Consider the following 15132-nt stretch of genomic DNA (forward strand, 5'->3'; position numbering starts at 1 on the left):
CCCCGGGAGGCCGGGCGGGCTCGGGGGGACCTTCCCCTCCGCCCCGCGGGGACAGCAGGGCCCAGGCAGGTCCCGGGGGAGCGTCCCCTCCGCCCCGCGGGACAGCAGGCCCGGGCCCGCGATGGACTCCGGCAGCGAGACCCACGAGCTCAACGGGGCGGCGGGAGGCGCGGAGTCCGCGGCCGAGGAGCAGGTGAGGGCCGGGGCGGGGCGGGCGGCGCTGTGTCCTGTGTCCTTCCCGCGGCGTCTGTCCCACAGTGTCCGTCCCACAGTGTCCGGCCCGGGGCCCGGCACAGTGTCCGTCCCACAGCGTCTGTCCCACAGCGTCCGGCCCGGGGCCTGGCGGGGCTGGGGGCCTGGCGCTGTGTCCGTCCCTCAGTGTCCGTCCTTCAGAGCCCATCCCTCAGTGTCCATCCCTCAGAGCCCATCCCTCAGCGTCCGTCCCTCAGTGTCCATCCCTCAGTGTCCATCCCGGGCCCGGCGGGACGGGCACTCCGCGAGGTGCGGTGCTACTTGGTTATTGCTGAGTTATTGCTGGGGTTGTCCCTGCCTTCCTCGCATTTTTTTCAGGGAGGCCGCTGCGGGGTCCGTGTGCTCGGGCAGGGCTCCGGGGAGAGCTCCGGGGACAGCTCCGGGGACGGCTCCGGGCAGGGGGACAGCTCAGGGCAGGGCTCCGGGAGAGCTCCGGGCAGGGCTCCGGGCAGGGCTCGGGAAGGGCTCGGGAAGGGCTCCGGGCAGCCCCAGCTCCCACACCTGTCCAGCAGGACCCTGGTCGCCCGGACCCGCCCGCAGCTCGCTGCTCCTGCAGGGCTTTCCCCACCCAGCTGCCTTAGCAGAGCAGATCCAGGCGGAATTACTGAAATGGTAGCACCTGTATGGTTAATTTCCATGCAGTAATCAAAATTAAAACAAGAATACCCAGCTTTTTCCTTCTTTGTGTAGTCAAAACATGACCAGACATCCTCACTGGGAAGTATTCTTCCTGTATTCTGGTTGAGTATAAAGGATGTTTGTAGAGCATGCCACTTATCTGAAAAAAACAGACTGGTAGAAGAATGTCCTTTATCTTGTTTGGAAAGGACTAAGCTCTAAAGGCAGCTCTTACTCCAGCCTAAGTCTTTGCCACACAGAAACCGCTCTACTAAACCCTCTTGTGTGTCACTGGTAAAATGTTCTGGTTACAGACAGACGGGGCTGATTGTGTAGCACATCTGTCCTGCCTCCATCCCGCCCTCCCTGACAAACCCTTGGAGTCATGAATATCAAATCAAGAAAAATAAAAATTTAATAAATCCTGGAAATCCTCCCTAAAGTGAGTTAAGGCTGGAATATGCAAGTCAAACTGGTGTTCTGGAGGGGTTTTCTCTAAACCTCTGACTTCTCAGCAGTTCTTTCATTTGCTTGACACAACTTTGTGATTGCATCACAAGTACTCTTGATGGGGGGGTTTTCCCAATGTAATCTGCTCTTTCGGCAACTTCCCTGTTTTACTTCATCTTCAGTCGCAAGCAACCTTCATTTTGTTACATCTTTCCCATCAAAATTCAAGTTCTCAGTGAGTGCCGTATAAAGAATAAGCAGTGAAATATGCTATTCCAATGTTTTAAATGTATACAGTAGCATTTCAGTGAACTTCATAAACACTTCTTAAATTTTCTTACACACAAAGGATATGCAAGGTAACACAGGATGGGGACAGGTTTTTCAAAAGCCCATCTCTGAATAGAAGATACCTTAAAAAATCTGCCAGTGTTCACAGTTGGCACAACAAAAGGACACCCCAGCTCAGCAGCCACCTAAACCTGGAGAGACCATCTGTAGCTGCCCGAATCTTCTGTGCTGGAGTCAGAAATGTGTCTGCTCTGAGAAATGCTCACAGATACTGGCCATGGGCCACCCTGCTTTCCTTCCTGCCCATCCCAGCCTCTGTCCGCTCCTCAAAACAGAGTCTCTTGCACATCTTCACCGTGGACCGCTGCCTGCTCATACAGAAGAGCTGACATGGTATGCAGGTGTAGCTGTTACCTTCAAAGCAATCACATTTTAAAAAGACCAGTTAAGCTCTCAGTAGTTCTGAACAAATGGTCACACAGTGGTTTGATGTGGGTTATTTTCACTCCAGCATTCATTTGAATACATTTTTTTAGCAGCTGTCAGGCTTTTAGAAGCAAGAAATTCTTTGCTTCTAGGATGGGGCTGGCATGGCACACCTCGCTGGCTAATGTGTGTCATTACACCTGGCAGAAGTATCTCGCCTCTTCTTCAAAGGATCTGTTCATACAAATGCAGATCGGAACTTTTTTTCATCCATCTAGTTGCTTTCCTTGTTCATGGTCTGTATTGAAACACTCTCCATCCACCGTGTTGCCAAATCTAGTTTAGTGTTTCCGAGATAACAGGATGTGCTAGATGAAGAAGTTAAAGAAGGGCTATGAACAAGGTGAACAAGAATTGGATAGTAGAAATAAACAGCTTTAATCATGTTGTTCCTAAAAGTGCATTGAAGTCTGTATATTAGTTCAGAAGTAATTTGGAACATAAAAGTATTTTGAAACATGGTTGTTTCTTGTCATCATACTGCAAATAACCAGCCTGTAGGAACTTGAAATTATTTTGCTGCTTATAGCCTGAAATGGTATGTTCTTATTACTCATATCAAACTGAATTTGGAGTATTCAATATACTCCAAATATTGATACTATTGGTGGTAAGTTTTTGCTTGCATGGTTTTAAAGAAGCTAGAGTAAGCAGTGTGTTAACCACACAAAGTAGACACTCCAGAGCCCAGTTGTGAGAAATAGTATTGTAAGACCTAATGACTGGAATGAGTAGTAATAATGCAAGGCAGAAAAAATTATACAGGAGCAAACTTCTATTTCAATAACTGTGTGAACAAGTTTAAGTTACTCCTTTATTCCACAAACTTTGTCATGAGGTGTGCTGATTATTTTACAGTAGTTTAATTAGTAGAAATATTCTGACTGAATCCTGGAACCAGTATAGCTTTAGGAAAACAGTGCTTGGCCCTCAGCAGACTGTACTTTTCCCCTTTTTTATATTAACTTTTTTAGCTCTCAGGAGTCAACATGATTGCCACAGTTCTTTTCTTAATGTTGTCACACTTCCTAGAAAATCATGACATCTATGAAATACAAAAAATACAAATACAAAGACATGCTGAGTTTTTTCTTTTTTTCTTTTTTTTTTTTTAATGCAATCGCAGCATGTGAAGATGTGATTGCAGAGTTCCCACAGAATAGTTAGTGTTACACTGGTTGGTACTTGGGTGAACATCTCCCCCCTCTCCTCAAAATGAAATTTCCATGGGAAATGAAACTGATGATTCATTCCAGAGCCAGGGGTAGAGGTTTGTTTCTCTTGAGTCAGCGCTAAACTGAACAAGTGATCTAAAGTTTTTCTGAAGGAAAAAACACAGGATATCTTCTGAGGAGGTGTACAAAGGATCCCTTAGAGTTAAGGAGACCACGAGGATGGTGAAGGGCCTGGAGGGGAAGCCTTGGTTTGTTCAGCTGGAGGAGGCTGAGGGGAGACTCACTGGGGTCAACAACTTCCTCCGGAGGGGCAGAGGAGGGCACTGATGTCTTTTTACGGTGACCAGGGACAGGACCTCAGGGAATGGCCTGAAGTTGTGTCAAGGAAGGTCAGGATGGAGATCAGGGAAAGGTTCTTCCCTCAGAGGGTCCAGGGCACTGAAAAGACTCCCCAGGGTGGGATTGTTGGGGGGTCTGGGCAGAGACAGGAGCTCCAGGGATGCCCAGGGGGGGATTGTTGGGGGCTCTGGGCAGGGCCAGGAGCTGGGCTGGGTGACCTGTGGGTTCTGTGGGTTCTGTGATTCTTTAATCATCCATTACATGACTGATACAGCTTAAAATATTTTTGTTGGAAGAATACTTTTTTCTTTGTAGAATATCTTTCCTGTTTGTTTTTAGATCAGCAAGATCTCTGAGATGGAGGGGAAGTCTGACTTCAGAGTGGCCATATGTGGCCCTTTGCAATTTCAGTGTGTAGGTGATGGAGATGTGGACAGAAATTCTACAACCATAGGATTATTTAGTGTAAAGTTGCTAGTTAATCCTGTAACTGTAGGTTTGATCTTAGAAAAAAATGAAAGTTCTGACATGGTGTTCTATTTTAGTCCTGTATTACTCCTTTTATGTCTGATCCATCTCTTTTTTGATTTAACTGGAATTTTTTCCAAACATGAAATTTCCCCTCAAAGATCTGGAAAAATTAGCTATGTGGTAATTTTTTGAAATATTAATACTTCAAAACCGTAGTAAATTACTTCTTAAACAAAATTGCATTTTAGCATCTTTTTAACAGTTCTGATTGGGAAGAATATTGCAGAACACAGTAAAGAGCAGCCCCACGAAGTTCAGTATGGCTCAGCTTTAGTTCTGCATAGCTTCAGTATTATGTAGCAAGTTTCCATTGTTTTATAATTCAGACTTATTCCTAAACATGAGATGTCCAGGAAGCCTAGTCTATGGCATTGGAAACCCAGAGGTCAATCTGGTCCATTCTCATTTTGAGTCAAGGCTGTTGACCCATAAAATTGCATTAATAACTAACCCCAAACAGAAAGAAAACTGCTGTAATCCTTACTGTAACGATTTACTGTATTTAGCAAAGATACTTTATTGTTTTCAAATACTTCCATTTTCAGTGCTGTTTCCTTCCTGTTGAATCACCATGTGGGGCTTAGCTGTGATTCATGAAACTCAGCACCTCAGGGCATTTGCTGCAGAGCCGCTTGTATTTCCTTTTTAATAAATGTAACCAGTAAATCCTTTCTGCATTTCAAAGGGACTCAGTTCTTCTGGGTGTACCATTGAACTGGGGAGTGAGGTAAAGCAGGGGCAAAGTCTGTACTAACACAGGGAGGCAGTGAACCAGTACCATGCCATCTTGGAGTGAAGGTGTCTCACAGGACCAAAAACGTGCCCGTTTATCACATGGCATTGTAGCTTTATCCTTGCAGAGTGCAGTGCTCTGGGCAAGCAAACAGTCCCTGTTCTCTCAGGAGACCCCAAGTGTTACTGCCTGTGGGGACTGTGAAAATCAGCTGGGATTCTTCCAGTCACAGATGGAGCAAGGGGAAGAGAGAGGCTTTTCACTCCTGTCCTTTGTCTGACTGTGCATAGACCAGCAGGGCAGATCGTTGTGCTGAGAGGCTGAAGCTTTGCAGCTCTGGGGACCTGAAGGCAGGCAGGGAATACTGCAGGGAATGCAGTCCCAGCTGCAGCTGGCTCTTACACACATGTGAACTCACATGCTGGCTTTGCTCAAACTCCTTTGGAGACACGAACACAAGGGCTTAGCTTGTCCCTAGCAAGAAATTTGAATGTTGAACGTTTGTGAGGAGGTGTTTTGGTTGCAGTGAGACTGAAGCAGGTCACTTGCAGTGCATGCTGCTCTTTTGCCAAGTGACACCTGCAGGAAAAGCCTTCCTTCACCTGCATCCTAGAAAGTCTCCACATTCCACTGTCCCTCTGCTTGGCCCTGTGCATGATCACAGCACAGTAAGTGTTCTTTGGTGCTGTGGGCTGCACACGTTGCTGCATGCCTGAAATCTCCCTGAAACCATAAAGCCACATAAACAAATTCTAGTCTCATTTCTGTTGTACAGGTTGTCACTCTCCTGAGGTTAAGGCAACATCGTTTTCTTCATTGCCTGTCTATAAATTGGCTGTGTAACATACAGTCTGATCTTAAAAAGTGCCCATGTAGTACTGACTGCATCAGCTTCAATACCCCAGAAGACAAGGTTAAGTTGCTCCTTTTTTTGTTTTTTGTTTCATGGTTTTCCAGCATCAGTCAGGAGACAGGAAGTGAATGTTTTTGGGGTTTTCATGATTACAGGTCATTTTTCCTGGTGAAGGCAAGATCACAGGCTGAGAAAAAGCTCTGATATTTGCTGCTGCCCTATGACAAATTACACTCAGTCAAGTATTTAGGCTTCTGATGGATGACAACATCTGGTGAAAATAGGTCAAGTTTGGTGTTCAGATGCCCTGGAAAAACTGGCAATATGTACATGAATATCTACCCTATTTAAAAGGAGGCTTTTAGGTCTGGACTGTTACAAGCCTAGCTTGGGAGCTGATCATGTTTAGTGCTGCTGAAGAGAGTAATTAGAGGGTATTTTCTGCATTTGAACTAACTTGCAAAGCCACACTTCTTTCACAGGATTTTCTGGCAAGCAGGAACACATTTGGGCAGTAAAAAAGCCTAAGGAGTAGGTTTAAAGAAGTCAGCTAGAATAAGCTTACTTTTCATATATTTGTCTATTATTTTTGAAGTCTAGAAGTAAGAGCAGTAACAATGAAATTCCTAAAAATTCCTTAGCTGTTCAGAGCAGGATAGAGGATCACTTACTCTTCCTTCCTCGTGGAGTTGGGCAACTAAGTCTGACCTAGTTACCCTGAGCTGCATCTAACCTATGGAGAAATAGGCAGCTCTAGGAGACAAGCAGTCAAATTTCAAGGCAGGTCACATGAATTTTCATCAGGAAGCACTCATATATTCATCACATTGGGTTAACTAGCCCTAGGTTTGCCCTGCAGTTGGTTTTTAATTTTTGTTTGCAGAGCAATCAAAAAAAAAAAAAAAAAAAAAAAAAAAACAAAACCAAACAAGCAAAAAACAACCCCAAACCAAAATCAGCAGATCTGAAAATGGGAAAAAAAAAAAGATTCCCTTGTGATTGGGCAATTCTTGCCAACAACAGATCATATGATAGTTAAGTGGAAAAACATCTGTGTATGGGTGTATGGATGGCCCTGGACAGTGGCATGGTAGAGGAAGGAGTAGCAAGGAAAGGAGGGCAAGCAAACCCCACACAGTGGCCAATTTCACATCAGTCCTTAAAATAAGACTCATGAGTAACGAAGGAACTTTTTGGATGTGTGATGAGAGAAAGCAAATTTAATAAATATCTGTATTTTTAAGTGTGCCTTCAGGAGTAAATTAGTCACAAGAAGCTGTTGTTTCCTTGATCGTGTTACAGAGATTTTTCCCTCCCAACTTTTTCTCAGTGCAAACTTTTCAGCCTTTCCAGTCTCTTCATTTCCCAGGATAGAAACACACTGGCTGTTTAGACTGATGCTGTAGGCAGGCTGGAAGAAGTGCCAAAGGGCAGCAGAGGCCGGCGCTGTTTTCTGCTCTCCTGGAGCAGAGGGGGAACAGTGGGAAAGCTGCACAGAAAATCTCATTTCTGCCCCCATGATCACAGGAATCGTTTGATGGAGCGGGTGATGTCTCACTCAGCAGCAATTAGAAGTGTGAATAACCCTTTTCCTCTCTGCTGGCTGCAGCGAAGGTCGTGGCAGTGGTTCCAGAGGAACAGACCCATGAACATCAACCACTACGCCAACAAGAAGAGCGCGGCCGAGAGCATGCTGGACATCGCCCTGCTGATGGCCAACGCCTCCCAGCTCAAGGCTGTCATGGAGCAAGGGCCCTCCTTCTCCTTCTACGTCCCGCTCATCATTCTCATCAGTCTGTCACTCACCCTGCAAATTATAGTGGGAGTGCTCCTGATATTCCTTGGTAGGTGGCAACAGCAAGAACCACTGACTCGTATTTTTCTTACAGGACACAGCCTGTTACATGGTAAATAAACACAGCCTTTGCTTTTAAAAAGCCTTTACCTCAGAACCCATTCAGGTGAGACTCATAGAATAATTTAGGTGGGAAAAGACCTCTAAGATCATCTAGGCCAAAAGTTAACCCAGCAGTGCCCTGTTCACCACTAAACCATGTACATACACATCACAATTGCATGTCTTTTAATTATCTCCAGGAGTGGTGACCCAACCACTTTCCTGGGTAGCCTGTTCCAATACTTGACAACCCTTGCGTGAAAAAATTTCCTAATCTCCAAAAATACATATTTTCTCTTAAAACCATTGAAATACTGCAACAAAGGGAGGAAGGGCAACTTTATGTGAAATCTTCAATTTTTATCAACTTCCTCCTACTCATTTGCCCATACTGTGAATTTTTTTCCTCCAGAAAGCCTGAGGAGGAAGGAAAATTATGAAAGATTGTAAAAGAAACATCACTACGCCAGATAGGATAGTGCAGTTTATCCAGTTTCATAATAATGTTTTTGGCAAGACCTGTTACGTAATCTTATGACTGAAAAGTGTTTCTTCCATATCAGTCATATAAGAAAATACTGTGAATGTGGAACTCTGAAAGGGAAGTGAAAGTCAAAATGTTCATTGTCATGTTGGTGTGGCATGTTGTCTTTAGCTTGGCTGTGTTGCAATCAAACTGCATCTACCATTGCCCACCTGGGATAAATTATACTGCCTCTGGTAGGAAACAGCTGTGGATCATTTCTGCTAGGGATAGGGGATCATTTATTCTCAAAATGTTTTTCATATCTCACCCTTTACCTTAGTGGGAACTAGATAACTGACCTTGGGGTTGATGTAAATGAAAAGGCAGAGTTGACACATGGCATTTAATGAGTTAGGGGTGCCACCTTTGGCATCCCTGTCAGTCTTTCAGTGTTCTGCTCTCTTACCACAGCTGAAAAAACAAATGTTCTGTTCAAGGAGAAAGTTCCTAGGGATCCAGGATACACATGGCTTGTAATATTCATAGTTGATGTGGCTTTTTTATTTCTTACAAAAGAGACGGAATACAGCTGTCTCTGCTTTTGTTAGAGTTAGTGGAAGAGCAGAATCCAGGTCTTGGATCAGAGGAGGTTCCAGAAGGGGACTGGAAAAAAAAAACAACCTGTTGATGCTGGGAGGTGTGGGAAGCAAGTAATGGAAAAATGAGCAAAATACTTTTCTGTTCCTCGGTTGAAGGCATCTCCGTGGTTGTTTCAGCAGGCTTTGAGGCTCTAAACAAGCTCCCTGTCTTTATGTTGGGTAATAACTTCAGTAAATGCAGAGATGCTGCTTTTTACTGCTTGTTTCTGCAAGACACTGCTGTCAGAGAAACTGTTGTCAAATTTATCTTTGTCACATTGAGGGTGACAGAGCCCTTGGCTTATGGTGATGCACTCTTGGAGCAGTGTTGTCCTGCAGGGTCAAAGACAGGAAGAAGACAGGAAATAGGACATGAGGCTATGAAGATACAGGCATCAGAGCAAGAACTTGCTTTTCACAGAGTGTATTTTATAGATTTGGCTTGCAGGAATAGTTTGTGCAGCCATGAAATCCTGTCTCCTTAAGATCTCACATGGCCAAACAAAAGTCTGTCCCACCATCCTGTTTCTTTCCTGGAGTCAGGGTTTTATCCTGGGAGCTACCAGTTCTTACAGTTTATGCTAGGTACTAATAGCTTTTTCCTCTTCTAAAGAGCCTGTCACAAAAACAATGTGAGAGATGTTCAGCAAACTTGTCCTTGGAAGTGATTTGGTGACCGTAAATTTTTGGAAGAAAAGCAAAGAATGTCTTGAAATAGTTTCAGTGGCATGAAATCATAGTAATCCACTATAATGAAACACTTAAAGAATAACTGTTCTTGAGAACATTTTCACAAACACCCTCCTCTTAAGTGCTGTAATTACAAAGATGGGATCACTGCAATTCTACTTCAAAATTTAGAGCTCTTGCTAAACTGACAAGTATTACTTGTCTTCTCTGACCCTCTTTTGGACAAAGGGACAGCTCTGAAAATGTCAGTTTGCCTTTCAGCATGATTGCTTTTAAGTTATATAACAGGTTGGGCCATTAATGCTTTTCCTTTTTAATCCAACTGTCTCAAATGCTCCTATTCCATGTTTCAGAACTAAGGATTCCATTTCATTTATTCTTCATTCACATGGCAGTACTAGAGTCCTTCCACCTTGCACCTTGGGGTGCAAGCATCCAGATGCTTTACAGATGTGTAAACTCATTTTAAGGTTGAAATACTACGGAACTTATAATTTCAGGCCTGCACAGGTGTGCAGTGGCTTCTCAGAGCAGTTCTCCCGCACTGTTCTTCAATGCTTTGCCTGGCTTGTGATGTGTGACTGCACTGCTTTAGCAAACAGGACTTGAACAGATGCCCAGAATTTCTTGAAAACAAAACAGCATTATTAGGGACCCCAGGTGAACCTGTTAGGACTTCATCATCACAAGTGTGTTTGCAATCACTTAACTGCTTCAGCAACACGGGATATTGGTTCAGTGGTTCAGTTCTGCAGTATGGAACAGGGTGATGATGGTACAAGCAAATAACAAGATTTATTTTGGCTGGTAGAGTCACAAGCCGTATGTCTCTGTAGGTACTGATCAGAAGGAGCTCTAGGTTTTACGTTGCTGTAAAAATTTGTCAGATATAAATTTTCTCTCACGTGTTGTGCACATGCAGACACAAGCTCCAGTGATCTATACTCTTGAGAACTTGAAGTCTTAATAGACAAAACCCATTCTCAAAACATGCGCCAGAATTCACCAGCACTTGCTCCACCAGCATCAAAGGAATGTAGCCAAGGGTCTGAGCTGCAAGGCCCTTACTGCCAGAGAACAGAGACAGGAAGCTCTCAGGTTTTCACAAGGTGCACATGACAGTATTTGGTCAAAGCTGGACCTGATGATCCTGGAGGTCTTTTCCAGCCTTAATGATTCTATGATGGCAGGCAAGTGCCCCAGTGTTCTCACTGTCTTAAAGCAAAGCTGTTATCAACCCAGTGTAACTAATTTGTGTGCTATCTCAAGGTCTGGAATCAAAGCTTAAATTGTATTAATGCTATCTCGCTTGTCTGAGCCTCCCTCGTTCCCTTTAGCAGTTGAACCAAAAAACAGCTGCAAGAAACAAAGGGAAATGTTTACACAGTGGATGGTCTCTGTAGAAAGGGCTACAGCTACACTGCTCTGACATCTCCCTCTGTTTAACAGATAGAGTGCCCATGATTTCTAAAAACAGAATCAGGGCAAAAGCAGGGAGTACAAGGGAATACAAGCTGGGGAAGGGCACCAGTACAGAAAATATCCAGCACTGGTAATGAAATTTGTAGCATTTTAACTAAGAAATTTGACTTCAGCCTGTCAGGGCTTCAAGCTGAAAGCATTCAAGACTAAAATAATTTTTAAATGCCTAAAGTCTGCAACAAAGCTAGGCTTCAAAACATCAAGAACTCGAAAGATTTCTAGTGATGTTACTGCATCCATTACTTCCCATGTGTCTCCACAGAGATAAGATGCTAATTACTGGAAGTTAATAGGCTCCTTATGGTTACAGACCTTCCCCTTAGCACTTTCACTGATGCTGCAGAATCTGACTTTTAAATATGACTGATCCAAATGGCTTAGCAAAAGATAAATTCTTCAAGTACAGTAGTATGAAACCTTTTATTCTGGATTTTGAAATATACATATCATTAAACATTTTTTTCTCCTTTCTTTTCGAAGTGAAATACGACCTTAACAACCCTGCAAAACATGGAAAGCTGAATTTCCTCAACAACCTTGCAACTGGACTGGTGTTCATTATAGTAGTTGTGAATATTTTTATCACTGCCTTTGGAGTGCAGAAACCAGTTGCTGAGTCAGCCTCAAGACAGTAAGGAGCAGGTGAGTGTGGTCTCCTGCAGTGTGAGGGGACAGGGCACGGTGCCCAGGAATGCAGGGCACATCTTGGGAATGGCCACAGGCTCCTCTGGACTGTTCAAGTTTTTGCAAATACCGGAGTTCACTTGCTGTTAGTGCAAAAGCAGAAGCTGCTGGTGAGTTATTACAGTGTGTTTGTGAATGTGGAGTTCAAAAGTTGATGGCAGCACATGTCACCCATAGGAAGTGTAAGGAATGTCCTGGCCTAGCCACTCCTTTTCCTTACTGCTGACTGAGACAATGAGGGAAATAATGTTGTTCTGCTTTCTCCAAATACCTCTCCTTTTTTTAAGGAAGGTTTGCCTCCAGTCCATTTCCAAGTAGCTAGGCCTGTTAAACCTAACACGTAACACTGCACATGCTGGAGCCTCTCAGTTCCTGAGATGGCTGCAGATGGTGGGATTCCTGTGTCCTCCACAGGACAGGACTTTGCTCTGTGAGAGACTCAGCACACAAAGATGAGCACTGTCACTTGACATGTGACCATTTAGGACAACGTTGTTCCTCTACCAGCACTTTCAACTTTGTTCTTTACTTACACAGAAGGATAAATATAGGAATTGTGGGGATCAGTCTGGGTATCTTCCTAGCATCATAGCTATGATGAGCAGTTTGGAGGGAGATAAACCTAAATTGAAGGCTTGTAACACAAGAAGCACCATGGTCAACATCTCCCTTTAAAATAGCACTGCTAAGTCTGTGTGTGCCAACTTTGCTCTGGCTCTTGGTCTCCCAGACCTCAGCCCAGGGTCAGACCTGCTGACGAAGGGGTGACTGGGCTGACCGTGCACTCTGTGCTGCACAGACAGCCCCTGCTTTCTGCAAACTTCTACAGGAAACCCTTTCTCCATGAAAAACAAGATACAAGCCCTTTAAACCATTAATCTGTAGATGAACACTGTAACAAGAATGGGAGTCAAACCCAAATTTATCATCAGTTGAAACAGCATGGGGGGAAATCAGTGCAAAAATTATTAGGAAGATGAAGAACTACATTAATTTTTCTGTGTTGGCGGAATTTTCTGCCTTAACCAAAACCTGTGAAATTCTGGCAGTGAAACAAGATAGTTTTATTGCATTTTCTGGCACAGTCACTACAAACAGACTAATAAATATTTAATTTTAACAGTGAAGAGCGCATATATTATCTGAGTTATTATCAGAAATACAGGTAGAATGTTGACTTCAGTAGCAGATGTTAAAGCAGTACTGAAGCACTAACCCCAAAATTACACTGGCAAAGCCAAGAGATCTGCATGAAAGATTATTGGAATTTTAGCTGCCTTCATGGGACAGAACATGTACAATACCAGGGATAGAGGCAGAGGCAAGGATCTGAAATAGGCATAAGGAAGCTCAGAACAGAACCAGCAGCTGTGGGCTCCTGCCTCCATGCTTTCACACATACACACACAGTTTCTTAATTAAACAGCCCAATGTGGTGTCCAGAACCAGTTTTTTCCTGCAGACTTATTAAATGTGAAAGTTGTGTATTGCTTTGGAACATTACAACTGTTGTTGCTCATTTGTACCCATTGCCCTTGCTAAAAACATCTAGTCATCTGACTGTAACTTGAAAATTAAGTGGATTTTAGTCTGTTGCCACAATCTCCTCAAAACCCTGAGAGAAGTGGGTCACCACCATTTTCTGGCTTCACCTTATTATCACCCTTTCCCACAGAAAACTCAATTCCCTCTTCAAAGCAAGTGTGTCGTTTACTATAATTCCTGTATCACTAAAATCTCAATATCTTTGTTTTAGAGACCTGGAGCATTCATTTTAGATGGCACTTGCAGTTGAGCCAGCTACGCTGGACACAGCAGGGAAGGAAAAATAATTTAAAGAAGCTGGACACACCAAGCAGCTTTCTCAAGCTTCCAACACACTTCTATACCTGAAATTTTCCCATGCGTTAATATTTGAACTGTTTGGCATCTAAGAAAAGGTTGATTTTGCCCCAAGGACACTGTTTTTCTGGAATATTGGCATTTCAATTTCCAAAGAAACTTTCTGTTTTTTTCAGAGAAGTGACTTAAACTCATGAAATAAGGAAATATCATCTGGTAGCACTTTACAGGACTTTTCTTTTGACGTGCCTTTGGATTTTGTGGCAATTTGTCGTTTCCACCACAGTAAGAACTGTCAGGCCTTTGATTCTGTTGTGGTCACATTGGTCCTTTATTTCACAGCTTGCCACCAAGCCCACGTACTCTGTAGCCCAGCAGGGCTTTTCCTTTGCAGCATGTAAAGGTAGCTGTGCCTTGTTTTTCTTTTTTTCCACTCTAGATAAAGCAAAGATGAGAAAACCAGAAACAAGCAGCATGCTTTTGTCCAGTTTTGTTCACAGATAATCATTTATACTGTTTCTTCTGGACACACTTAAGATTTCCTGTCCTTCATGCACAGACACAAATAACCTGGTTATTTCTTACCATGAACTGTGTATTCTGTGCATTATATGTATTTATTTTAATCATAGAGTAGTTTGGATTGAAGGGACCTGTAAAGGTCATCTTGTCCCACCCCTGCCATGGGCAGGGAGACCTTCCACTGTCCCAGGCTGCTCCAAGCCTTGGACACCTCCAGGGATCCAGGGGCAGCCACAGCTGCTCTGGGCACCCTGTGCCAGGGCCTGCCCACTCTCATTGTAAAAGGCTCTTTCTCAGGTAAAATTCCTGTAAACTTTATTAGTAGCGCCACCTTTTCTAGGCTCAACTGGTAAACTGGAGGATCCAGGGTGAACTTTACCTGCTAAACTGGTACCAAGTGCCTGTCAGCAGCAACTCAGATGGCAAAATGAACTGAGTTTTTCTCTCTAGTTTCCTTTCTCTCTTCCCATCATTGATTGCTGCAGTTTTGTTACTTCTATGAGTTTATGGCTGAAAGCAAAACAATTTTTAAATTTCAAAAAAAATATATAGAGAGAGAGATATAAATACCTTCTAGGTCCTTACCTGCTGGCTCAGGGACTTACACTTTTTCTAAATACATTATTGCTAGTAATGGTGTAGGTTACAAGAATTTCTTCAACAAAAACATTTTAGTCATTTTATTTGGAAAGTATCATACCTGCAATCAGAAAAATCTGAGTTTTCTAGGTTGTACTTATATGTGGATGCAACTTTGTACTAATCATTTTTCTTAGCAATTTTCAAATGCTCCCTCCCTACATAAGAATAGAAGTTTGACTTCATATGTCTCATCTCATTTACAGTTTTTATTACTGACCTTTGTCTTTGGTTATGTCTCAAAGCCCATTGATGTACCAGACTTTCATGTACATGTTCTGTAAGAATTACTAACAGAAAACAAATCAAACTTGTGTGATTAATAATGGAATAGACATTCTTTTTTATTTTCCAATTTGTCTTTTGTTGCTTCATTTCCATTTTAACATGTATGTAACCAGTATCCAGCAGGCAGTGCCTTAATTGTGTGTGCTGTACTAATTTAAACATAGCTCAGAACAAGCTCTGAATGAGGCACACAGGTCAGCTTCCTGTATTTATTTTTTACAAACCACCAACTGCTGCAGGACTCTTCACGCCCATT

At 43.3% G+C, this 15132-nt stretch overlaps 1 protein-coding gene across 2 annotated transcripts in view; it reads left to right on the forward strand.

Moving 5' to 3' along the window:
* Positions 1–15132, forward strand: part of NINJ1 (ninjurin 1) — a 25817-nt gene continuing 10685 nt past the window's right edge. The window contains exons 1-4 of one of the 2 annotated variants that reach the window (XM_083869528.1): positions 7–193; positions 7338–7572; positions 11382–11543; positions 13342–14943. In XM_083869528.1, the coding sequence (XP_083725654.1) occupies positions 122–193; positions 7338–7572; positions 11382–11536 (462 nt within the window). In that variant the 5' untranslated portion in view covers positions 7–121 and the 3' untranslated portion in view covers positions 11537–11543; positions 13342–14943. Of the gene's footprint in view, positions 194–7337; positions 7573–11381; positions 11544–13341; positions 14944–15132 lie in introns of those variants that run through there. The other variant, XM_083869529.1, reaches the window with a different exon arrangement.

This window comes from Zosterops lateralis (assembly GCF_965231275.1).
Source record: "Zosterops lateralis genome assembly, chromosome: 11".
NCBI lineage: Eukaryota > Metazoa > Chordata > Aves > Passeriformes > Zosteropidae > Zosterops > Zosterops lateralis.